This window comes from Anguilla anguilla, chromosome 12, assembly GCF_013347855.1.
Source record: "Anguilla anguilla isolate fAngAng1 chromosome 12, fAngAng1.pri, whole genome shotgun sequence".
Classification (NCBI taxonomy): Eukaryota; Metazoa; Chordata; class Actinopteri; order Anguilliformes; family Anguillidae; genus Anguilla; species Anguilla anguilla.
The window spans coordinates 15155022-15182095 of record NC_049212.1 but is presented as its reverse complement, the minus strand read 5'-3'; the positions used below and the strand labels follow the sequence as shown (position 1 = coordinate 15182095).

Here is a 27074-nt window from a genome sequence, read left to right as displayed (position 1 = left end):
TATTTATTATATACTTACACACATTTCAAATATATTGCGAAGATATATTTTAAATTTCAAAATTGGCCACTTTAGCATATTTATGACATGTATTCCCATATATTTAAATATAATAATATAGTAATATTTTGAAATGTGTATGTAGAGTATAACATAATTTTTTACATATAGTTTTAAATATATTTAAATACCTGTAAATGTAATGTATTTAATTTCCCGCTGTATATTAAATATATTTTCCACATGGACAGTCTGTGATTGCAACCAGGCCACATTAATTGAAATTAAATTAGACCTTGTTGTCCATGTCATGCAATCATAAGATAAAAAGTAATTTAGGACATTGCATTTGTAAAATATATTATGAATGAATGAAACATTGTATTTATATATCACCTTTTCAGATGCCTAAAGCGCTTTACAGTGATCAGGGGAAATTCACCTTAGCCACCACCAGTTATAGCAGTGTATAACACTTTACATTTCAGCATTTAATAATGAGTCCAATGCGGCAGATGTAAAATGTCACCAATTGAAAGGAGGGTTGAATTGAATGAGAGTTAATAAGCACATCTGAGGTTTATCTGAGCTTAAAAGATGTTGGACTGCAGGGTCAAATGATTTCTTATATGGCTGTACAAGTCCTGGGCATGAGCTGCAGTTTGAAGGAAAGGGGCTAAAGCTGGGACTCAGGATGATGTGTCCTGTGGTGGGTGCTGGTATTGAACAGGTCTTTTTCCCATTTGTGTTTGTTTCTGTAAAGACTACTCATGAGTTACTTTGTGTGGTCACACTCAATATCCGAGAATAATATTAACATAAAAAATAGTTTGTTGTCAAATGACTAAAAAAAAAAAAAAAAAAACTTAAACCACTCCTGCCTGATGAATTAACTGAAGCAGAGCAGGTTAGGTTACATTTTATCCAAGTACACAGCGCAGGGAAAGTTGTGTTGACTACGTAATTGCTTTTTATAGCGTGCATTTTAATTCACAACGCCGCCACGCATTTTGATCATTCGGCGCACTCTTTTTAAATAGCAAATAATTTCGCCAGAGCATACTTCGCCTCCACCTATGAACTGGGGGAGGTGTGACGGCCAGAGAACGACAGAACTTTCCCGGAATTTTGAGGTAGAGGGAGGAGAGGGGAGGTTTCTGCAGCTTAGGAGGGTAATGACGTGTGAGAAGCTGTTCAATATAACCAAGCTCTCTTATGACTATTCTTTTGTCCTTGACTGACAGCGGAGGACACAAGCGGAACGGAAGCTAAATCAAGTTATTTCGTATAAATATTCGACCGCTCCTCCTTCGGTCGCCTTTACCTTGCATGCAACATGCTCGCGCTTCTGTTCTATACCGCTGCGTTTCTACCAACCGTTTTCTCCGGCAGCGCGAACAACTCGTAAGTATACCTTGTGCCATCAACATGGAATGTGCAGTACCTGAAATGACGCAGAATGCGATTTGTTGGGCGCGTGTACTGTTATGATTTACCTTATTTTAGCAATGCGAATTAGCGTATTGCAGAACTTTAAAAACCAGTAACTAAAGAATGTTATCCCAAGCGAATCTGTAAGGGATTTCGGCTTGACAATGTTTGGGATTTAACATGTCTCTCAAATGGGTTAGGTTTTATTGTATACCACATTTTCCCATTGTAATCTCACTTTACTCACCTTTGGGTAGGGGCATGTGGTGCAATTGGCTATTTCCCAGTTGCTATATTGCTAACTACAGACTTATACAATTGAATATGGCTAAGACTATTTAATTATGAAACATAAAGTGAATTATCATAAATTATTGTGTAAAATTGAAGTCTGGCCCTCACAGAAGGAAGTATCATTGAATGATTACATTGGTATCTTGGGGGGAGAGGTCATTGAGGATTCCAAAACTAGCATGTCCCTGCCTCTTTCAGTGCAAAGGTCTTTTACAAAAACGAGGTCAATATAATCAATATGCCTATCTGTATGTTCTGCTCTTCACAAATTTGACAGTATTCTTACACAATCTTAGAGACCGCTATGATGAGTTCTTTCCTGTTACAGTTTTGAGACCTGTATTCAGTGCTGGCAGCGTAGTGTCTGCATGGTTCTTCTCACCACTGCATTCTGTCCCACCCCCTATCAGCAATTAGGCCCCAAACTTTGTAAACAGAGCAGTAGAACAGCTCATTAGCAGTCCCCACACACAGCTTAGAGCTGTATTAATTGGTGCCCCATTTCACATAGTTGAGTCTTAAATTGGAGATTGGGGCAGGCAGCCAAATGGGGCAGTTTGTTGGCCATGTGTCCCATAATGTGCATGGACTGCAGAGAGAGAGAGAGAGAGAGAGAGGAGAGAGAGAGAGAGGAGAGAGAGAGAGAGAGAGAGAGGAGAGAGAGAGAGAGAGGAGAGAGAGAGAGAGGGTGGGGGGGGTGGCTGCCCTGCCAGGTTGGTGAACTCTCCTGACTCAGTAGTCTTCAGTATGTGGTTTCTTCAGTAAATGTAGGCATATCCATAATTTGGAATATGTTTGTCAGCATTGATCCCCATTCTATTTTTCCTCTGAAGAATTTACTTGGTGACGGTAACCTCCCAAGCAGTAGCGGGCTCTACAGAGACACTATGCGCCCACCTACAACCGCCCAAGGAGCCTGTCTCCTTCGTCATTACCCTGCAGACCAAGGACGCTAACGTGACGCTGCTGGAAGAAAGTGTGAAGGAGGATTTCTACCGCTGCCTCCCTTTCCAGGTCAGATAATCCCTCTCAGTCGCAGTACTGAGACCGCAAAATATCGTTGTACAGACTCAAATTAATGCAGTAATGAACTCATTTGGACAGTCACTGAGTTTCTTTCAGTTTCACCAAAGGGAAGTGTGTGGAGTAATGGGGCAGACTGCAATCTCCGGTCAAAAGGCTTTACGTGCAACTGGACAAATTTAAAAGGGCTACAGCAGTTAGGACGGGCAGGTGAATTTTCTATAATGTGAACCCACCTATTGCGTTTCATTACATTACATCAAACTTTCTACTGGGAATGTATAATTGAATACGTAATTAAACTGAACTGATGTCTCTGAGATTTTGAATTTTAACCATAAGCCTGTCCCTCTCTCAGCAATTTTAAGGTCAACCTGCTCACTATCAAAATTGTATTTGTCTGTGTTGGGTAAACCAAGTTATAGGTTACAGGCCTTTAAAACCATTTAATTAAAAATTAACAGTATATCTATACTCCAATGTCTGGTCAAATAACACCCACACACACTCAAATTAAACTCCCCCCTGTGAGCACACAAAATAAAAGCCCCCCATGCACACAAGTAACCCTGACCCCCCTTCCACTCGCCCCCTTAAGTGCTCAGAAATGTGAAGGAATAGTGGCAAGCTTTTCTCAAATTCTCATTCATCTAGTGGTTACGTAACATGGGTTGAATGACCAGACTGGGGGGGCCAACACCCCAAGAGCTTTCTGCTGAAAAATTACTCACGCTCCCTTCCCTGAAGTATTTGTCATAGCGCGTCCATTCATGATCTCGCTGTTATTAGTTCATGGCGCAAAATCTGCCCCCTTTTTTGACAGCCAAGATTCAAATAATGTCTGACTCCATTTATGCATTTTTATTGCTGCTTGGTTCAAAGATACAGATTTAGTATTGGTCATCCAATTTGTAAAAAAAAAAAAAATGTTTTTTTCTTGCCTTCATTAATCACTTTTTTGACATGCCAGTTATGTTCAAATTACAAAATTGTTTCTGTCAGTCCTAATGCTGAGATGTGGACTGAACAGATAGTGGGTTCATCCAAACAATCATTAAACAGATATGTATGTTTCATGTGCTTGCTCAGACCAAATTGCATTTACATTACACTGCAGCAATACAAATACCTAAGTACTTGCAACGGCAGTGCTCCTGGTAGGAATAAAAAATGCAATCTTTGCATTACAAGCCCAGTAAGACAAGACATTCTGCCGTTAGGACAGCAGCTGGACCTTCTGCTGATAGTATTAACTCCTCTCATCAGAGGTGGTGGTTTCTTTGTGTGCATGGGAGTGGTGTATTTCACTGCTTTTAACAGCACCTCCCAAAACAACAGTGAACTTGGAGTTACTATTGTGAGGAGATTGCATCAGAAAGTTTTTTGCTAGATTAGCGTGTTTGTCCTGCTATGCTGATTTCAGTATCTGGTGACCAGGTTGGTAATTTAATGGCCATTAACACAAGGGAAAAACCTCTGATGGTGCTGAATGAATTTTAAAAGCATGTGCTATGTATTGCCGTACATTAGAGAGCATTCAAAAGCAAGCTGTATTGTAGCAGAGAAACTTGAAAACAAGAGAAAGTATTTGTCTAACAGAAAAAAATATGTGGCTGAATTTCAAGCATTGACAGTGGTCACTTTGATGAAGCTGAAGACCACCATAGTGCTCAGTGGCATTTCCTTTTAATTTCACACAGTACGGGGATTTACCAGGATTACATTTAAAGGTCATGTGTACTGTGGTATTATCTTGAAGCTCAGGGGTCAAGTTAATTTATGGCGAAACATTTGAATTGAAAAATAACTAGAAAACACTCACCGAGATAAAAATAGACAACCTTGGAAAAATAATAAGCATTTTACAGGTTTAGTGACACTGAAGAAAAGACACTTTTTTGTGTGCCTCCACTTCAGTGAGATTATTGTATTTCTATCAGTTTGGAATAATTTGAAACTATTAATGCATCATATCTGCAAAGTTGCATTCAACTTTGCTCCAACAAAAGCTTCAAAATTCAAAGTAATTGTTTCTGTACATGATGAAATTGTATTCTTTGTGTAAGTAAGTATCACTCTTTTTATAGAATAAACAGTAGTCTGTCTTGCATAATGGTAGCCAATACTGTGTTATATGTCTGCTCATACAAAACATGTCTTATCTGCTTTTCAGGTCACTGAGCTTACTGATATACCTTCTGATTCCTGTTGTGGAGTGTTCCCTGTTTTTGCTTGATTGTTATCATTATGGAAGTTTTGATTCTTTGTTACTGTGCTTGTTTGGCCCCCAGGTCCCCGTTGTCTCTGAGGAAACGGTGGTTTCCGTGCACGTGGCTGTGCGAAGCGAGAAGGAGTCCCTGAGCAAGAAGTCAAACATCCTCATCAAACCCATCAGCTTCATCACCTTCATCCAGACAGACAAACCCGTGTACAAGCCTGGCCAGAAGGGTAATTCTGTCTGCCTTTTGGAATTCCACAGCTGGGGAAAGTGTAACATTGAGCATTAGTAATGAATGGATCTAATAGATCATGGTATTCATGCATATGGAGCGGTTCTTTTATGGCTTTTTTACAATGGATTTCGACAGTTACACCTCATATTTTTATGATGACTTTCTTCCTGGTCATTGGACTGGTCTGATGGATGCATGTATTGAAACTTTAAATATTTGGTGCTGATTTCAGAAATTTGAATGTATTATTATTATTTTTTTCCCCCAGTCCAATTTCGTGTTGTGTCTCTTGATGCCAGCTTTCTGCCTTACAACCAAGAGGTAAGAACAGTTATTGTTTTATTTCAGAGTATGTGGGAAATGAGGAAGAGGTTTCATTGTGCCTAAAGTGTGAGTGTAGTGAGACTCAAATACTGTACATATGTAAATATTTAAGGATTAACTAAAAGAGTAAGGCCCCACACATAAATATGTAAAAATAAACGATTAAACTTTCATGACTGTAAGGTTTAATGACCAGGACTTCTGTTGTATACCTCTGGTATTACCCCTGCTGGTTGAATTAGTTTTACTTTTCCTTAGTACATTTTGGGAAAAGAAGGGAAAATATGGGACATTTCCGTTTGGTTATCCTGGCAAAGTGACATTACTCTTTTTGCGTGACCCTTTAAATTAGGTGGAACTTAATTTATTCAAAAATGAAGAGAAAATTCCAAAGTGAAAGACCTGTGAGGACTCCTGTCAGTACAAAGTGCTGACTCAGCCTATGTGTGGGCCGTAGAGCACGATGTTTAAGTGTAGGTGGCTGAAAGGGGTCAACACACAGGGTTCAGTTGTACTGATCCTGTTTGATCAATGCTTCTAAATAAACAGCAGACCAAGGCCTGTACAACAGAAGATAACGGTGAATGTTGCAAGCACATTGTTGTGTGGAAAGAAGAGGAGGCTGATGAATGTACATGAGCTCAGTATACTAACTGAATTTAACTGTTTATTTCTCTGTTGCAGTACAGAACTGTGGAACTGCAGGTAAGATGAACAGGGCACAAGTACATTTGCTTTTACTGTATTTTTTTATTGCATTTACTATAATTACAGCCAAACTGCAAGCCTCAGTCGTAATATACCCTTAGTGCAGGGCCTCCTAACCTCATTCCTGGGGGCCCTTGTGTACACTGACTTTCCAGCTGAAATGGCTGTTTCCTGCACCTAATGAACTCCTAATTGAGCTGTAGCCTGTAAACGGAGCAATGTTACATACCCCTGACAGAGTGAACACAAAGCCATAATGGAGTCTATAATACTGGAAGCATGAAAATGAAGTGAAACGTAACATCAGCCTAGAGTTTTGATTTTTCACCTGAACCGGCTGGGGTCCGGGGAGTTCAGGTTGGGTCCGATTGGGTCAGGTCAGGTCAGGCTGAATTTTTAAACAAATAATGAATATTGGGTTGGGGGAATGGTGTTTCTACATTAACTTTATATGCCACTCAATAGCATAGGTGTGTACGTGTAGGCTAATAGCTCCCTATATATATATATATATATATATATGTCGTTTCATTAGGCTATATTACACACTATTGCTTGCAGTGCTTAACTTAATTAGGTAACAAGTCTGTTTTGACTTGTTTATATAATGAAGCAAGCAGACTGAAAATGTGTAGGTTTCATTGCTTTACTATGAAAAGCAAGCATATGTGATTTTGAGTGATGTTGAGTGATTTTGAGAAGGGTATGAGGCTATTTTTTAAAATTCTTTTTGAGAGTATGATGAAGCAGAGCAGTGGACGTTGGACTTTGCTTTGGAGGCAACATACAGGCTAATCACTGGCCTACAGAATTGTTCTTTTTTTTTCTTTAAAGGCTTGATGAGTTCAGTATCAATCTATTCACCCTGCTCATTTAGTTAAAAGATCAAAGAGCGACGATAAAGTGCCATAAAATGGCTATTTTTATTAATGGTTCCAGATGTTTATTTGAATCATACATAGACCTGTAGCAATGCCAAATTTGCATTCTGAGTTAATATAAATCTTGGAAGCACATACTTGTATGCTTACAGTTACTTCATTTATTAAGGGATTGGCTTGGACAAAAACCAGCATGTACAGAAAACCCCAGAACCAAGATTCAGAAGCTTTGCCTTAATCTATTAGAATACTCTAGTCATAATGGAAGCATCAGCTAACACGCTATTTGTCCTTTTTGGACAATAATTACTATAGCTGAAGTTTTCAGTTACAATAGTTGAGAAATAATACAATTAGTGGTGATATTTTGTGTACTAATGTCTCTATTACAGGACTAATTATAAAAATGTAGATTTAAAAATATGTATTATTGTCTTTGTATTTTCCTGTGGAGGAAAGACTTGCAGTAGCCAATATGGCCTACAATTGGCCACCATACTACACTAATGGGGTAGTCTTTTGGTATATGGTAAAAACTAACATTAGGTTGTTCTGTAAACTAATAAGTACCATTTCTGTCTTAAATGGCACCTCATTCTCTGTAGCGTTGCCCAGGGATGGTTTCACTTTGCAGGGCTGTCCGTCCCTTGCTAATATATTAACATGTATTAGAGTCACTAAGCCACCTTTCCTTCAGCCCTCACCCTTGCTCTTCTCCTCCCCATCCCTCTTTTTTCCTCTGTCAACAGGATCCCAATTCCAACCGCATCGCTCAGTGGTTGAACAGGTCGACCACCAGTGGGATTCTGGACCTTTCTAACCCCATGTCTCCTGAGGCCACACAGGGGACCTATGTCATTACGGTCTGGAACGAGAAAGGAGACCAAATCACCCACACCTTTGAAATTAAAGAATATGGTAAAATTACAAAACTATTTGAAATAAAATCATGCAGTTAAATCAATGAAAATATATTAAAAAATTACAGCATTCTGGTGAGAGAAATTTCTTTTAATGAACAAAATCAGTTATCTGTGGAATGGAACCTATCGTACATTCATCCAAAATGTGGACAAGGATTCTTCATGGATATTTTTAATGTTTTTTTTTTTTTTTTTTTAAGAAATAGCACCATATTTAGGAATTATATTGGCAGTAATATACTACAGGAATTGTACTTTTCAGTGTATGACTGTCCTCTTGCTCTGGTTGTGCGAAAGCTCTAATGTCATTTTTGTATGTTGCATGCAGTCCTACCCAAGTATGAGGTCAAAGTCCATCTTCCAAACGTTATTACCATCTTGGACACACAGGCAAAATTGAAAGTTTGTGGGAAGTAAGTGCTATATGGTTTACAAAGATTCATCTTTCACCACAGTGATATTCTGTGTTACGTGTGATTAGTGTTTGGATTGTCTTATTATGAAATAAACATTTAGTGTTGTTTGTGTGTAGATATACCTATGGGAAGCCGGTCCTGGGGTCAGTGAATGCGGTAGTGTGCCGGCAACGCTTCAGATATTACTGGTATTCATTACCAGAGTCGCACAGTGATATCTGCAATAAGTACAGCATGACCGTGAGTAATGTTCCACCATGTTGCATGTGTGACTGTAAGCAATTTCCCATCAAAATGCATGACCACAAGTCACTTCCTGTCATAATTTCATCCTATAAATCCTGTCTTCCCATAATACATGTGTGAAAACATTCTGTACCACTGATACATTCTAAACTGCACTAAACAGGGCCCCCATTGAGTCAGTTGTACACCTACGGCACAGCACTGTGTGGAGCTTAAACAGTTTTCGGTTTGAGTTTAGGGTGTGAGAAAGAGCTCAGTTTACCCCATTTTACAAAGTGCTTAAGGCTAGTCATGTGATGTACAGTAAGTTGACTTGTTTGCAGCTTGATTAGCACAAGGTCTGCTGAAGATCTGGCAGAGGACGAATGTTTGAGAATGTTACTGTTTCTCCCAGACTGACAAGACTGGATGTGCCACTGAGATCATTAATGTGACTCAGTTTGCTCTGAATGCTACGGGGTATGAAGACAGTTTGGAAGTGGAAAGTGAGATGGAGGAGTATGGAACAGGTATGCATTATTTGTGAATATGACCGTAAGAAATTTTCCATCAAAATACATGACCAGAAGTAATTTCCTATTGTAATTTCTTCCTGTAAACCCTGGCTTATTTAAGCATATTGTAATGTTTATTTAAACTTATTGTAATGTTTCCCTGTGCACTGAGGTGTCTGAACAATGGTGTGTTTTGTACGGCTCTGTTAGGTATGACCCTGAAGGGCAGCGGTAGTTTGCGCATCACCGGTGACATCGTTACAGTGGCTTTTGAAGAAACACCACAGGCCTACAAGCCGGGTATCCCATTTGAGGGAAAGGTAATGTCTCTTATCCACCCGGAGGACTGTGTGCGCATATGTGTGTGTATTTATAAAAATATATGTTTATAAATGCATGTGTATGTATTTATAAAAATATATGTTTATAAATGCATGTGTGTGTATTTATAAAAATATATGTTTATAAATGCATGGGTGTGTATTTATAAAAATATGTCATAAACACACAAAAAAACACACAGTTTTAGTTGTCACTCCTTTCTTCCATTGGTTGTGTAAAACCTAAGTGAAAAGCTGATAGTTGGATCTTGATAATGCATTCTTACGGGATATTATTCAGCAATTTTTACTGTGCTGAAACAGAATTCAGATAGCTATCTAATACAGAGGTGGGCAACGAAGGTTTTCATGCTTCAGCTTCTGGCCTTAATTACTTAACTTGCCATTTTAGATTATTTGATAAGGGCATGAATGACAGCCAAAGTTTTTGTGTCTCTATAAGAAACATTTTACTGTGATCTAATCTACAAATAAACCAATGCTGGTGTAAAAAGCCAGTTAGCTCATTTAGCCAGGGTTACTGGCAGAAACCAAAGCCTGCATACACCCCCCCCCAGGACCACAACTTCTCACCCCTCACAATAATAGTAATAATAATAATTATAATTATAATAATCATCATAATCATCATATAGTCACCAATAGTATTTTAGCCTTTTTGTGCCTAAGTAACTAATTTGGCTTTGAATTTAGCCCGAGAAAATAATAAAGCCACGTGTTGTACACAATATATATTTTTTAAAGTAAACATTTATCATTTTGTAATATAAATGTATACAACCCAATACTTTTGATTCACTGCTGCTGACTGTACTAACTGTATGAACTACTGTACTTGTCCTACAAAAGATTTCAATTTCAAGTGGATGGGCACCAAGCTTTATCCATTTGTCCAATGCACTTCTTCATAAATATTATTCCTGACAAAAAAAGATGTTTAAGTGACAGTGAGAGCAGACAATTAAATAATAGGTAAAGATATTCAAATAATGTTCTTACCTAGTTAACCTCTGTCAAGACAGTGCTTTCCAACACAAGTACAGATTTCCAAAATTAATATGCATTTATGTCAAAATTCTATAAAATCCTGAAAAAATATATATTTTTTAAATCCAGTATGGAAATCCTGCTGGACATTGTATATGATCTTTTAGGAAGACATGATGAAATCTTGTTTTGAAAATGGGGAAAAAAGCCAAAGAACAAGCAACACCATGCAGGCAGGGAGGGGCTGAATTTATCACCTGAAATTCAGGTTATCCACGTGGGACTGATCAGATAATGAACTGGTTTCTTTTGCAACTCAACCTGCAGGCACAGACAGAGAGAGACAAGTAAGGGAACAGAAAACACACAACTGCAGACTTTCATAATTTCACCAGAATCAAATGATTATATCTGATTTCACATAAATGTATTGATTATTGTCATTTCATTGGAATAACCTGTGTCATCACGCTGAGAACTGTTGATCCTGGCCAGTGCTCGGACCTGTAGCTTTGTAGCTGGAGTGTGTTGTAGATGCTGACACATGCGGTGATGTTGGAGTGCAGCAAAGTGATTGCATGGTTGGCCCTGTGGTTGTTATTCTCAGGTCAAAGTGACGGGCCCAGACTCGACCCCCCTGGCCAATGAAACAGTGTTGCTGGTCACCAGCTACAGTGGCAAGTCTGAGAACTGGACTTTGACCACAGATGACATGGGTGTGGCTTATTTCAGTCTGGACACTACCCCCTGGACATCGATGGGTGTCAATGTGCAGGTTTGAGACCTTTACACTCCATGGTTTTTTTTTTATTATTCTTCACTCTGCAAGGAAGGTACTGCCGTTTTTGCTTGCAAATGTATTGTAAAGAGCCTACTGAATATTTGGATGGGCACTGTCAGCTTTTAAAATCTGTTATGAAGGTTATTGTCCTGTCCTGTAATAGCCATTCTGTCCATCTATTCACAGGCGTTTTATCGCAAACAGGAAGAGGACTTTGACTATGTACGCCACATTCGCAAACCCAGCTACAGGTCTGCTCAGATGTGGGTGAAACCCTTTTATTCAAAGAGCAAGAGTTTCCTTAAACTGAAGGCCATCAAAGGGAAGCTGTCATGTGACACAGATGCATCAATCATGGCTCAGTACATCATCCAGGGGGAGGAGCTGGAGAAGGAGCAGAAATCCCTGGGCATATTCTATCTGGTGAATTATTTTTTGGTTCAGCCACTCAGTGTTTACTTCCAGTTAAAGGAGTGAGAGTTTAGAATGTGTAGTTACAGAGGACTGATATTAACTGAGTAAAGTTGGAATGAGAGGGCTCATGACATGATGGAACCCATTTGGGATTTTGAGTGGCTTAGCAGGAACTGGCCTGCCAAGGACCACTCTGAATCAAATCTTGACTGGAGAGCATTCCGTAATTGTGACGGCATAGTTGCCTGGGGAGGGAGGATTTCAGTCATCAGGGTACCCTCTGCTTATGGGGATTAAATGGGCCAACAGCTGTGAATAGGTTTTCCAAACTGGATAGAAAGCAGTGTAGCATAATGGCTAAGGAACTGGTCTTGTAACCTAAAGGCCACAGGTTTGATTCCGGAGCAGGATGCTGCTCTTGTACCCTTGAGCAAGATACTTAGCCTGCATTGCCAAAGTAAATATACAGCTGTTTAAATGGATGCTATGTAGATGCCATGTAAAACATCATGCAAGTTGCTCTGAATAACTGATAAGAGTGTCTGCTAAATGTCTGTAATGTAAAACGGAGACCAGAGTTGCAGCAGACACAAGCTCTGTACCCTCCGTATGTGTCTGATTTTTTTTTTTGTCACACAGGTCCTGTCCAGAGGTACGGTCGCGCAACATGGTCGTCTCCCAGTGTCGGTGAAAGAAGGCCAAGGTGATGCTACCATTGAACTCAAAACATTTTTTAAATCAATCTCCCAGTCAAGCAAACATTTTACAAAAAACACAAAGTGTTGTGAGTGAGTGTGTGTGTGGGTGTGTGTGTGTGTGTATGTGTGTGTGATTGAGTAAGTGAGTGAGTGTGTGTGCGTGTGTGCGTGCGTGCATGTGTGTGTGATTGAGTAAGTGAGTGAGTGAGTGAGTGTGTGTGTGTGTGCATGTGTGTGTGATTGAGTAAGTGAGTGAGTGAGTGTGTGTGTGTGATTGAGTAAGTGAGTGAGTGAGTGTGTGTGATTGAGTAAGTGAGTGTGTGTGTGTGTGTGTGTGTGTGTGTATGTGTATGTACTTGTATACATGTGACTGAACTTGCTGTGTAAATGTCTTTGCAGTGAACAAAGGGGACGTGTCGTTCTCTCTGCGGCGCATGGCGGATTTGGCGCCCTATGCCCAGGTGGTGGTTTACACTGTGCTGCCGGACGGAGAGACCGTGGCTGACAGTGCTGACTTCCCTATAAACCTTTGCCTGAAGAACAAGGTAGGACACAGCTGCCTCCCAGGGCGCAAAGCGGCAGCTCGTGTGCAATGACACTGTCCAGGGCTTCTGATGCCTTCTGACTTTGGGCTCTGTTTTCCTTCTGGCGCATGGCATGTTGCGAGGTGTCGCGCTGGTTCGGTAATTTCGAAGGGGGGTGGGGGGTTGGGGGTGGGTGGGGGTTTGTCAGTCAGTATCCAATGGTGCGGTGCAATTTTGGCAGCTCATCGGAATTTCCGGGGCCAGTTCAGTCTAATTTACGCTGTTTGCCGGCAGCCTGCGCAGACCACGCAGGCGTATGGCACAGGTCACCGCTTGGCCGATTGCTAATTTCAGCGCTTTGCCATGCAGTGCGCACATGCTTCACAGCCAGTGTGTTTTCACAGCAGTATGCCCTGTGCAATGCGCACCGAACTTAAAGGGAATTAAAAGAGGTAATTTGATTGGTTCTTAATAAATGCAGCTGCACTACAACCACTGATAACATATTCAGTATAACCCCTCGGTGGTTCCAGGTGCGCTACTATGCTCTACACTGCTCGTCTCTGGTCCCAAAAATACCAACAATCACAAGCCACGCCCAGAAACTAGAGGCTTTTTAAGTAATTTCATCTTATGCTGGCGCTACTTTAAAACAAAGATTCTGTTTCCTGTTTTTAATAATTTCTGTAATTTCCGATTTGATTTCCATTTCTGAATGCATCTTCATTTTTTGAGGCTAGCTTTCAGCACTGTATAGATTCTGTGTAGCGAGGGGTGCCCTGTCTATTCTTCATAGCTGTTTATTTCGATGGCTAATCATGTTTTGCTTTAATTGCTTACATTCCACCTCCCAATGCTTCCTGCTTATCAGTAGAAAATTGTCTCCTTATCATGTGCCTGTGCTAGAATTGGGAGGGAGCATCCAGTTTTAACTGGTACTTTTTGCTCGTGCTTTTCTCCCAGGTGTCTGTAAAGTTCAGCTCATTCCAGGAGCTGCCAGGGGAGAAGACGACTCTGAGCCTCAGCGCCCATGCTGGATCCTTGTGCTCATTGAGGGCCATTGACCAGAGCGTGCTGCTTATGGAACCAGGGCGAGAACTGAATGTGGAAACCGTAAGTCAACCACAGCTGCAACCTCAACCCAAACTGCTACCCCAATCCCAGACCCACAACCACAGCCTCAACCACAAACACAACCTCAATCAAAAGCACTACCCCAATCCTCAACCCCAACTTAAAACAAATTACTAACCCAATCCTCAACCGCCAACTCTAAACCTCCGACCACAACCGCAATCTCAAACAAAAAAGCACCACCCCAATCCTCAACCCCAATGGCCAACCACAACTTAAAACAAATTACTAACCCAGTCCTCAACCCCCAACTCCAAACCTCCGCCTATGACAACAATCTCAAACAAAGAAGCACAACCCTAATCCCTGACCCCCATATTTGAGCCACAATTATAGCCTCAACCCAAAGCACTACCACAGCCGTTGACCCCAAGCTTATAACCCCAATTACAGTCTCAAACCAAAGCACTGGCCCAATCCTTGACCCCAAACGTATAACCACAATTACAGTCTCAAACCAAAGCACTGCCCCAATCCTTGACCCCAAACTTATAACCACAATTACAGTCTCAAACCAAAGTACTGCCCAAATCCTTGACCCCCAGCCACAGCTGCAGCCCAACCTAACCACAACCCCAACCCCCTAAGCTTATGATTTTCAATGGTCCATTGCAGTCTCCAAACTCCACATCCTATCAGCCCCTTTTCAAATTATTGTGTGGCACACTTTGTCAACTAAATCACATGATTACTCTCTCGGTCCTCAGGTCTACAATGAACTGCCAGTTCAGAAGCTTTCAGGATATCCTTACAGTGTGGAAGATCACGAACCTTATCCCTGCATTAGCCCAATAGACCACTTGGAGACGGTGGTAGAGGAACCTCCTGTTGAAAATTCCACCTCCACCATAGTGGAAATTTTACCTGTGGAAAATGAAGATGGAACCAGCCCACCTGTGCCTGATGTGCTGGACGGGGAGGCGGTGGACCTGCCCGTCGGCAGGAGCAAGCGATCCAGTTATTATCACCCTGTAAATGAGAAACAAGATGTGTACAACATCTTTAAGGTCAGTCACCTTCCTGTACAGCATTGTATTCAGTGTGGTAATGTTAAGCATAACAGTATCCTACACAGAAGTCACGGGCAGCCAGAAACCCTGCAAAAACATTCATAATATTACCTTTAATTAGCTTTGCAAGTGGATGTTTGAGACTGCGCTCTGTAATGTTTGTCCTAAGGTAGGTTTGTAAACCTGAGGTTTGCTGGTGCGGAAATTTGAATCTTGTTAGACAATGTTTAAAATGAACCCTTCCTTGCAGGATGTCGGAATTAAAATCCTGACCAATTCTGACGTGAAAAAACCGACAGACTGCTATGAAATTGCATATGCTAGGGTGCTTTATGATTCAGGTATGATTCTCATTCAGCCTTGTACCTTGTATTGAGCTTTTTCCATACAAGCATACATTATTGTTGGTTAAGCAAATTTTACATTTTCATATTTTTCTCTTTGGTTCTATGGATACGGACTATTTAGTTGCGGACTCAGGACCTGTTCCCATGGCGTTCAATATGGAGCGCTCGGACGTAGTGGGGGCGAAAGTTCTTGGTCAGGGTCAGCCAGAGCCGCCCCAAGAGACGGTCCGCACCTACTTCCCTGAGACGTGGATCTGGGATCTGGTACCGGTCGGGTGCGTCATGTGACTGCAGAACAGGAAACTCCCATGGGTGGTCTCTCGGGATGCTCAGATTTTTGTTTTGGGTTTTTTAAAATTTTGTTTCTCTGCAGAGATTCAGGCGTGGCAAAGATGGAGAAGACCGTTCCAGACACAATAACGAAGTGGGCGGCAGGGGCCCTGTGCACCTCCCCCGTGGGCGTTGGCCTCTCCCCCACCGTTGGCCTCACCGCGTTCCAGCCTTTCTTCGTCAGTCTGACGCTGCCGTACTCCGTCATCCGGGGAGAGGTGTTCACTCTCAAGTCCACCGTGTTCAACTACCTCTCCAAGTGCATCATGGTACGGGTCACCCGGAGACTGCTGGGGATTCTTAAAAGGCAGTGCCCCACTGCAGCAACGTACAGTTGACTTTCATTGGCACAACTCTGGTACTCTTGTCGACAATCGCCAGTGTTAATAGGACATGCTCTGTGTTCCATTTGTGAAAGAATTCATGCCATGTTTGCTTGAAATGTTTTGCTCACACGCATGTTTGCGACTCAGTTAGAACAGTAGGCTAACGTAGGGTTACTTCTTAAAGGTGGGGAGGCAAGGGGTTTACTCAGACTGACTTAGTTTTGGGGCACCGCAATGAGCACGCTCTGACAGGGCACCCCTTCCGGTGTGCTTTCAGGTCCAGTTGAGCCTGGCAGAGTCCACGCAGTTTACAGCCCGGGCCTGTGAAGGTTGCGAGTACACGCACTGCCTGTGTGGAGAGGAGAGCCGGACCTTCAGCTGGATCATCACACCCACCGCCCTGGGTGAGGCTTATGGTCAACTGTGATCATGTAACAGCCCTGTCTCCGTTTAAAGTCAATGTGGTCCGGTGAGCCTCTGCTCATTGTGACCACTCCGTGATAACTCTGAGTAAGACCGTCCATGGTCATGGTCACTGTGATCAGAACTAGTTTCCCTGTTCATAAGAATTCGGTGGTGAAAAAAACTACAATGCGCTGAGGCGTGACTAGATGACACACTCTCTCTCAATAGCGCATTAGCTATTGACATAGCCTCGTTATTTCTTATTATTTATTCTCAGTAAGTTAAATGAATTCTATTTTCTTATTTTATTCCTACTACATTATCTCAATGAGTAAGACTTTATCTAGCGGAGCTAATGAGTGAATCAGGTGTAACGTTAGATGAAACAAAATTGACTGGATGAAATACGTAACGTGAGGCTTGTCCATAAGAATATGGTGGTGAAAAAAACTACAATGCGCTTTCGTGCAGGTACCCGCGCTAAGTGTTGGTTGATTCACTTCTCCAACAGCAATCCTTCTCTCATGTTATCACGACAAAGCTAGATAACATGGCTTAAAATGATCCACGTTAGAAGTGTTTTATCGGCGTTTTTACTGTCTGGTTAGCTTGCTACGATGACGCGTGACTAGATGACACTCGCTTGCAATAACGCGTTGGCTATTGACACGGCATCATATAGTAGCTAATATCATTATCTCAGATTAAAAAAAAACATGTGTGATGCATCCAATCACCATTTTATTTTGGCTGGTTATTTATTTGAGAATACAGCGATGTCCTCTGGAAATGTAGATCCTACGCTGCTTATGTGCTCACTGCCACTTCTTAAAGGCTTGCTAGCCAGCTAGCTTGCTAAAGTGAACCAAATATGTTAGCTAGCTCGCTCGCTTGATAATGAGGATTGATAAACGTAGTGGTCGTATAAACGCATTTAATTAAAAACTTTCACTAAATATACATGCCTTTATTGGGGCAATCCAATCTGTGCAGACAAGTCTTGCAGTGGAGAATACTGAATGAGGCACGAGTGACAAACGTCTTATTACAGAAGTAGTGCGTCAGCTGCTGCAATTCACACTTGTATTAGAGCTCTCTCTACTGGATACTTCTAGTAAATAGCAATTACAACGTTCGAACAGACAAGTACAGATAAATAATCAATATTTTTTTTATTATACTTATTTAAAAATCGGGACACATCGGCTGCATAACTGCCGATCCCGATGTCGTCAAAAAAGTCAAATAATGGCCGATATATCGGCTAAACCGATATATCGGTCGGGCTCTAATCAGAACCCAGTTGGAATAATTGCTACGAAAGAGAAGGACAACAGAATTGTGGTTAGAACAAAAGCCAGTATACAGAGGATTCCCCAGATGTAAGTTTGAAAACCTCTGATCTAACATGCTATGATACTTGAGCCCAAATTATTAGGTAGTTGTTGACATTGGAAATTAATGTGCAAAAATGGAAAGGTGGCTTTTAAACCTGAAAGCAACTCTGGCCAGTCATTTCCTTTTAAATGTCATGCGTGCTCACAGCACTGATGCAAGCATGTCGCCGTGGGACTTAATCGTAAAACTGCCCAGTGTTTGCCAATGCACACAAAAGTAAGGATTTTACAGTGTAGCATTTAATGTGTCCGTCCAGGTGAGGTTAGCATTAAAGTGAGCGCAGAAGCGCTGAAGACCGAGGACTTGTGTGGAAACGAGGTGGCCACCGTCCCAGAGAGGGGACGAATTGACACCGTGGTCCGCACACTCCTCGTGGAGGTGAGCTCCCCTCCCCTCTCAGTCACTCAGTGTAAGCGGACTGGTTACGACTCTTATGAGTCACCACGCTAGCACAGTCCCAGGAGTTATTCGCACATTAACACAATTATGGATTGTCACTACAACACACTCTCAGTAATTATAAGGCCTCGTGCCAACTCCATGGTAGCACAGATCCAGTAATTGTGGGATTTAACCCTGAGGAAACCGGGATTTCACAGTTGGGAGGACTTCAGGGTAACGGAGTGTCAGTCAATGTTGCATTGTCACGGATGGATAGTGGATCCATGGTAATGGATTTGTCCTTCCCACAGGCAGAGGGTACCAAAGAGACCATCAGCCACAACGCCCTACTGTGTCCTGCAGGTGAGCCATCTCCCTGCCTCCTCTGCTCCTTCCTGTGCCGTTACTGGTGCCTGGAGCCTCCTGCACACATCGCCATTACTGAACACTGCAAACTAGTGCACTGTCAACACACCTGAATCAGGCAGTTAAGCTGTGCGACACAGTGTCTCGTGCAGTCTCTCTCCTGTTTGAGTACAGATTGGCTTTTAATTCCCAGTTTATTGGGTTTGCCTTATCGTTCCTTGATTTTTGAAGTTTTTTTCTCTCTTTTTGTCTTGTTTTCTCATTGGGTTGGATTAAAAGATGCATTTCATGCTGAGTACATGATTTGACCGAACAAGTCACTTTATCCCGCCTTCCCTTTGTATCTCTCTTTCTTCGCGTGTGCTCGCCCCTGTCCTCGTCTCTCAGAGGGCCCGGCAGAGCAGGCTGTCTCACTGAAGCTGCCCGAGGTGGTGGTGGAAGGTTCAGCGAAGGCCTCCGTGTCTGTGTTGGGTGAGAACCGTCTCCGTGTCTGAGCCCCACTGCGGGCTGCAGACCTCATTACCGCGCTCAGCGCAGCTCCGGATCATTCTGGAAAAATAAGGCGAGCCAAACCCGCTGCGCCCGGCCGGGCCCGGCGAGCCTCTCGCAGCGGGGCGTTAAAGCAGCGGCTCTGTTCGCTGCACCAGGTGCATGCTGGGTACAATCTCGCTGAAGGGGGACAGGTAACGTCCGCGCAGCGCTGATGGCCCTTTCCGGTGGCTTCTGACAGGTGACCTGATGGGCCGGGCCATGCAGAACCTGGACAAGCTGCTGGCCATGCCGTACGGCTGCGGCGAGCAGAACATGGTGCTGTTCGCCCCCAACATCTACATCATGAAGTACCTGGAGAGCACCAAGCAGCTCACCAAGGAGATCAAGGACAGGGCGGTGCAGTTCCTGGAGAGCGGTGAGTGGGGGGTCCTCTGCGAGCTCCGCTGGAGGAAACGGGGCGTTCGTTTGAGAAATTCAAATTTCACTTGATTTTGAAAGGATCACGCACTAGCAGAAGAGGGGGTTACTGTTTTAGATTCGGATAGTCATTTGGCTAACAAATTTAAATGAAAGGTCTTTTTAATCGATTACATAACATTATGATTTCCTGGGCTGTTTTGGAAATGAAGAGTAGTGGTAGGAGTAAGCCTGTGCCACATTTTCAGTGTGCTCACTTTGCTCTCTGTGCTAGGCTACCAGCGTGAGCTGAACTACAAGCATGATGACGGCTCCTACAGTGCCTTTGGCAAGAGTGATGACTCTGGAAATACCTGGTCAGTTTGAGCGGACTGTGTGTACGAGAAGAAATCACATTTATTATGTATCTCATCCTCATATACTGGCACAGGCACAAACGGGCATACATACATACACACACAGGCGCATGCGCACACCTACACACACACTCACACACGTACAAACACACCCACACATACAGTACTGTGCAAAAGTCATAGGCACCTTAGATTTTTAAATATAAAATATAGTATATTTTTGGTCTTAGATGTTTATTTTTGATTTCTGAATTAGTGTGTCAGTAGAAAAGAGCAAATCTGAGATTTCCAAATGTGAATTTTACAGATAGATTTTTATATTTTGTTAAATAAAGTAATATTTCAAGTAATAGCCTACTTTTCAGATAAAAACTTGATCAAGGGTCTCTGGGATTACCCGGAGAGCCAGAAGCAAGCGAAACTGTGGCAAGTTCTCTAAAATTCTTGGAACAACCTACCAGCCGATTTTCTTATAAAACTGCAGGACAGTGTACCTAAGAGAATTTATGTAGTTTTAAATGCGAAGGGTGGTCACACCAAACATTGATTTTATTTAGTTTTTAACTATTTACTGCTCTTTATTTTTTCGATATTTATAACCTTTCATTTCATTATTTTTGAAAGAATCTTAGCTGTACAGCATTTTTTTACAGGTTCCTAAGCCTTTTGCACAGTACTGTACACACACACAAACACACATTCTCACACACACAACACACACGTACAAACACACAGATGCATAAACACCCACACGCACATGCACTCACACACACAGGAATTGTTCCTGGAATAAACTCCCACTCCTCCGTGCTGTAGGAGCTCCTCTGTTTCAGACTTGAGGTGGCTTGTGCGGAAGGCGTGAGAGCTGCTCCAGGGTAAAGGTGTTGGGAGGTGTGTGTTTTCTGCGCATGCTGGCAGCCGCGAGGTCACACTGGATTCAGGGCTCTCTAATGTCTGTGTGCGCAGGCTCACCGCGTTTGTGCTCAAGTCCTTCGGAGGAGCGAGGCCGTACATCTTTGTGGACCCAGACCACATCACACTGGCCAAGACCTGGCTCCACAGCAACCAGAAGCCAAACGGCTGCTTTCTTTCTGTGGGAAGTTTATTAAACAACGCCATGAAGGTGGGTGTGCAGGAATCTCATACGTGCGCACACTCACTCGTATACATGCTCACGTACACACAGTGATGTGTGTGATGTGTCCGAAAATACCTGGTCAGTTTGAGCGGACTGTGTGGAAGAGAGGAAATCGCTTTTTTGAACTCACGCACAGACGCACAGACAAACTTACTCATCCTCATATACCGGCAAAGACAAGCGGTGCACATGCACAATCACGCACATATACATACACACAGACACACGCACACACTCTCATACATACACGCAGACACACACACAACCACGCATATACACACACACTCTCACAAGCACACAGCCACACACGCAAGCTCAGACAAATGTACACACACATTTTGTTTTTAACACTCCTTCCTTGCACTCCATTTGCATTCCTTGCTGTAAGCCTATATTTCACCTCATTGGATGATTAAGTGCCACGGAATGATGTCATACTGAAACGCTCAGCGCAGTTTTCAGATGGTCTGATGCTTGTTTTAGACTGGATTTTGACTGAACGACAGGCGTACACACAGTGCTCTCTCTCCGTCTGTCACGCAGGGGGGAGTCAGCGATGAGGTGTCACTCACCGCCTACATCACTGCAGCGCTACTCGAGCTGGAGAAGAACACCACTGTGAGTACAGCCCAGAATTTATTTTAACATGTTTACTTTCATTTTACATTACTTACATCTACCCGCAGCCTGCAGCTCTCACGTCTCTCACTATCAATCACATCAGGATGTCTGTCAATAAGCTGCCATGCTACTGTATGTTTTAAGTCATGATGGATTGGTTTAAGGAACAAGGAATTAAGTAAAAGGCAGAAAAGAAGAGTTAAGGAAAGTCACATGTTCAAGTATTAGACTTTCATCTCGGTGAAAAGAAGTAAAAGGGCTGTGCCTCCTCACCAGAATAAGAGTCCTGCAGTTTCTGTAGCCTATTTACCAAAATGAGAGTTGTGTGGACTGAGTACACTGCTCACTAAAATACGGGTCATGTGATCTCTGTGCTCACAAAAATAAGGGTCATGTGATCTCTGTGCCACACAATAAGAGTTGTATGGTGTCTGTGTCAGGATCCTCTGGTGGAGAAGAGCCTGGCGTGTCTGAAAGCTGCAGCAGGGCAGATGGATCACCTGTACACCACTGCCCTGTTAGCCTACACCTTCACTCTAGCGGGTGACACGGAGAACAGGAAGGCACTCATCACCCACCTGGACAAGGTTGCCATAACCACAGGTACCGGCCGCACCTGTGCTCTGCTCTCCGATTGGTCGCGTTTGTCAAAATGGCCACAAAATCCAAAAAGGGAGGGCGTCCTACTTTTAAAATGTTGCAAATAGGTTTGATATCTTAAGAAATGGAGTCCCATTAGACTGAATGATCTGTTTTGATGAGCAATTGGGAAGAAAATGTTTCAAAAGTTTCTTAACGTTTTAGCAGGAGAATGCAGGTGATTTCCATTTCAACGCCATTAACCATTTTTCATGACTCATTAGAGCACCCCTTCCTTCCAGTTCTTCGTTTTCATTATTGAAAGACATGGATTTGCGTGCAAATCGGGTGGATGAGAGATTGGAACAGGGGGAACTTAGGATATGAGAAATCCCCGTGCTGTCCCTGCTGTAGAGGGATCTCGTCACTGGAAGCGTGCGGAGACGTCGGACAAACGGACCGACTCCCTGGAGGTGGAGATGACCGCCTATGTGCTCCTCGCCCTCCTCTCTGGGCCCACCCTGCCCGATTTCGGCCTGAATTACGCCTCCAGCATCGTGCGCTGGCTGACCAAGCAGCAGAACCCCTACGGGGGCTTTGCCTCCACGCAGGTGCTGAAACACTCCCCCCTGTACCTGGCTCGTCCTCTCCTCCCGGTCTCATTCCTCTTCTCCTCTCTTTGCATTCTTTCCATCCATTTCTATATTTGCTGTATTTTAATTTATGTATAAAATGGATTTCTTAGACAGACGTACAGAGAGAGAACATTCAAGAAAACAAACCTCTTAAACCGTGTCCCCCCCTCTTTGACCAGGACACAGTGGTGGCGCTCCAGGCTCTGTCACTGTACGGTGCTGCCACCTACAGTGCGGAGGGTTCGAGCGAGGTGACTGTGGAATCGATGGGGGGCTACACTCACAAGTTCACAGTGGATCAGCACAACAAGCTCCTGTACCAGGAGGAGAAGCTGCCGGAGGTGCCCGGGGAGTACACCATCAAGGCCCAGGGGCAGAGCTGCGTGTTCGCGCAGGTAGCGGCTCGGGGGGGGGGGGCGCAGCCGACGGAGTCTCCTTTCCTTTAAGATCCCTGTTGCAGTCAGATGGCGAGCTTTCAGACAAGCAGCTCCTTAACGTTACAAAGGAGACAAATGCCGGAATCGGGAAAAACCGGATCCGTTCGTTATTGATGGGTTTCGTTTGTGTGTTTGTGTGCTTGTTTCTTTTCCAGATTGCTTTGCACTACAATATCCCCCCTCCCCCCGATTTCACTGCCTTCAACATCTCCGCCAGAGCCGTCGGAGTCTGCAACAGCACGCAGAAGAAGACCCTCAGTGTCACAGTGGCTGTGAGGTGTGTGTATGTGTGTCCGTGTGTGAGTGCTTATGTGTGTGTGTATGTGCACTTGGGTGTGGGTGTGTGAGCGTGAACATGTGTGTGTGCGTACTTATGTTTGTGTGTGTGCATATATGTGTGTGTGCATGCGTATGTGTGTATGCACATATGTGTGTGCATATGTTTGTTCTCATACCACACCACTTAAATAGTACTCTGAGACTTGACCTTCTGGCAGGCTTTCAAGGAGCTGTGCTTAATGGCAGACGTAGCATTAATGGCCACTCAAGGCAGCTACCAACACTGATCTGTTAAATATGGCCTAGTTTGTCATAACCTGTTATATGTATCGCAGTCTCTTCTCTCTCCACTCTCAACTGTCCTAAAATAGTCTTCTCCCCTGCTGTTTTGTGTTGGTGATATGAACTTTCTGACATGACCGGCTCTGACAGGTACGAGGGGAGGCGGGAGGAGACCAACATGGTGATCATTAACATCAAGATTCTGTCTGGATTCCTCCTTGATAAGAACTCGATACGATTTGTGAGTGACGTCACCTGAACTCACATCTAATGACCAGATGCTTAAGTACTTATCCAACCACAATGATTATAAGATGCTTAGAAGTGCATATGACCTGTAACAAATTGAACAGCTAGAGCTGTATATGAACAACAATGTCCTCTGGGTCTGCAGTTGAAAGGCGATAAGACTGTGAAACGTGTTGATCAGGAAGATGGACACATCATCATTTACCTGGATGGGGTAAGATGCAAACGACCAACCTTTATTCCAGTGTTTTAGTTTTATGCAGTGATTCCCAGGATGACTGTCAAAAATGATACATATATATATATATATATATATATATATATATATACACACACACATATGCAATCAATGGCCACTGGAAGACAGTATCCATTAGAAAAAGGGTAGTCTGTGGCCATAAAGTCATGCGCATGTTGAGCAACAATGCTTACATATGCTGTGGCATTCAGACGGTGCTAAATTGGTATTAAGGGGCCGAATGTCTGGCTCCAACAATCATACCATGGTCAAAGCCACTTGGATCACACGTTTCCCATTCTAATGTTTTGTTGAACGACAACTAAACCTCTTCACCATGTCTGCATGCCTTATTATATTGAGTTGCAGACACATGATTCACTGTTGGAGGAGAAGGCCATTTACTTTTTTTTTTGACAATCATCCAGGGAAGCACTGAGCAACAGCAGGTGATGGGTGAAATAAAGGAAATTATCTCTCCTAAATATTTTGTCCGTAATGTATGTGCCATGGAAAGACTAAGATCACCATGGAGTATCGCATGCTGATCAGTGACACCTGGCTGAATGTGGAATTCTGTGGTGAGGTGTATTTTAATAAGGGCTGCATGTTTCTTCATTTACCTTCATTTCCAGCTCAAAAAGGGACAAGAGAGGAAGTACTCTGTGCTAATAGATGAAGACATGCCTGTGAGGAATCTGAAGCCTGCAGTGGTCAAGGTTTATGACTATTACCAGACAAGTAAGAGACAGATGAGTTTTCATTCACAATTAGAAATAAGGGGCTCATTCCAAAAGCTTATTTTTACCTCCTTGCATCCTTTCCTTGTTGCTTATCTCCACCCATTGGAGGAAGCAAAGAAAGGAAGCGGGGAAAAGACGCAAGGACGGAGGAATCAATGAAACGTATATTATGCAAATTGAACGTCCTCGTTTAGTCAAGCGTCAGTTTGAAGCCACGTCAATTACATACGTGGCAGATGGCAAGGGGGAGATCCACGGGTCGATCATTTATGTTGCGTTCCGAAAAAATACTTCCGCAAAGGATGCACTCGTCTGTCCTTGCTCAAGTATTATTCAGGAGACTTCTAGCTCCATGCTGCTAGCCCCTTTAAGGAGCATTTAACTGGTTGGAATGTCCTTGAAGATGGTGGACGTTGATCAATTTCCAGGCCAGGCAAAGACCAAGGAGAAAATGACAGATAAAATAAGTGATTGGAAGGAGCCCAGGGGTCCTACGGTGCACTGTGCATGAGGACTGGCATCTACTCATTTCCCACAAAGTTGTGCAAATGTCAGGCACCCATCCGACTCATGCTCTTTTCTTTGGCCTCAGGTGATGAAGCTGTATGTGAATATTCCTCTCCTTGTGCCGAGGGTAAGTGTTGCATCAGCTTCATGAAAATTAACTTTGGTTTAATTCATCAGTGTGACCTGTTTTGCACAGAGATTAAATTTTAAAGGTTGACCTCTTGCTGCTGTCAGAGATAAAGTGATTCCCCTTCTCTTACGCAGCCACCCCCCCCCCCCCCTTGGCACTCATACACGAAACCTGTGAAAGCTCAGATGGCTCTGAGTGCTGGGAGGTGGGGGGGGAGGTTAGGAGAGCTTGGATTACAACCTGCCTTATGGGAGCAATTCGTACATCAAACTCAATCTGAATCAAACAGCTTCGGGACCAGTGGAATTTTCTCCCATTTTAATGCGGGAGTAATTTAGTTCCCATTAAGCATAAATATTGAATTGGTCAGTGTGTGCACGTGTGTGTGGGGAATGCGCTAATGCCTGGATTAAAGGGCTGTTCTGATTGGTGCTTTCCATTCCAGGTGATGAGCTAAATGAGCTGTGAAGAGACGGGCCCAATGACAACTCAAGCACATCGTAATGTAGCAGGGGACTGAACATATTTTACACAACTGACAAAACCTTTTCTGTTCTGCCCAGATGTTTAAATTCTGATTTTAACACATGCTCTCCCATTGTTTTAATTCACTTTTAAAGCCGCACTGTGGATGTTTGTGGAATAAAAAGTTAATATTCAGTTTGTGTTTCATACTAGCTTTTGCAATCTGAGTTCATGAGTATTTTAAGTGTGTCACTCTGTACTTTGTCACCTTTGGATAATGTTCAGCAAAGTAAGGTTTTGTTTGTATTACTTTAACTAGTATAACATAAAACTGTATTCCTTATGGTGGACATCTTTATTGACTTTGAATCTTGTACAGTTGCACATTTTCCAATATGAATTATATCAAAGGGGCAAAAACATGTGCAGTAAGGTGGCTGTTTGCTGTTGATATCATTGTTGCTGTTGTATTTTGCTTTGAGTAGCTTTCAGGTTCTAGATATATTATGTTTGAAAAACATTTGGAAGTGCCACAGGGATATATCTTGGAAGTGATGTGGTCACTTAAGAAGCACAAATTAATCTACATCAGAGTCTTGCTCGGTTCTCTCTAAATTCAATCAATTCAGGAAATTAGCTGAAATTCAATTAATCATTGAAAAATCCCCATTGAACCTCATGCACACTTCCCTAATCATTCATTGAATTGCAGCTCATTTCCTAAACTAATATGGAAATGTCTATAACCCTGATATGCACACACATGTACAGCTCTTTAAATAATATATATGTCTCATTAAGGGCTCATGTCATTCATCTGTAAAACTCACATCTGACCCTCTCCACTCTCCTGCCCAAACACTGCACAAAC

General features: G+C 42.8%; 1 protein-coding gene across 2 annotated transcripts; it reads left to right on the top strand.

The window, feature by feature from the left end:
• Nucleotides 1-1119: 1119 nt before the first annotated feature.
• LOC118209050 (alpha-2-macroglobulin) lies at nt 1120-26546 on the top strand. 2 transcript variants are annotated; one of them, XM_035384166.1, is made up of 36 exons: nt 1120-1404; nt 2559-2739; nt 5040-5196; nt 5470-5522; nt 6210-6230; nt 7864-8032; nt 8366-8450; nt 8570-8693; nt 9094-9208; nt 9404-9513; nt 11129-11296; nt 11489-11725; nt 12356-12419; nt 12814-12959; nt 13902-14051; nt 14780-15079; nt 15333-15423; nt 15536-15704; nt 15803-16028; nt 16363-16489; nt 18145-18266; nt 18581-18632; nt 19023-19106; nt 19366-19542; nt 19819-19900; nt 20867-21023; nt 21582-21656; nt 22100-22262; nt 22653-22849; nt 23053-23268; nt 23466-23587; nt 24022-24112; nt 24266-24334; nt 24994-25099; nt 25694-25735; nt 26184-26546. In XM_035384166.1, exons 1-36 carry the CDS (start codon nt 1337-1339, stop codon nt 26204-26206), a joined length of 4539 nt encoding a protein of 1512 aa, XP_035240057.1. In that variant the 5' UTR covers nt 1120-1336; the 3' UTR covers nt 26207-26546. The 2 variants fall into 2 exon arrangements, with proteins under 2 accessions (XP_035240057.1, XP_035240058.1); XM_035384167.1 differs by having other exon boundaries at nt 1121-1404; nt 15551-15704.
• Nucleotides 26547-27074: the final 528 nt, after the last annotated feature.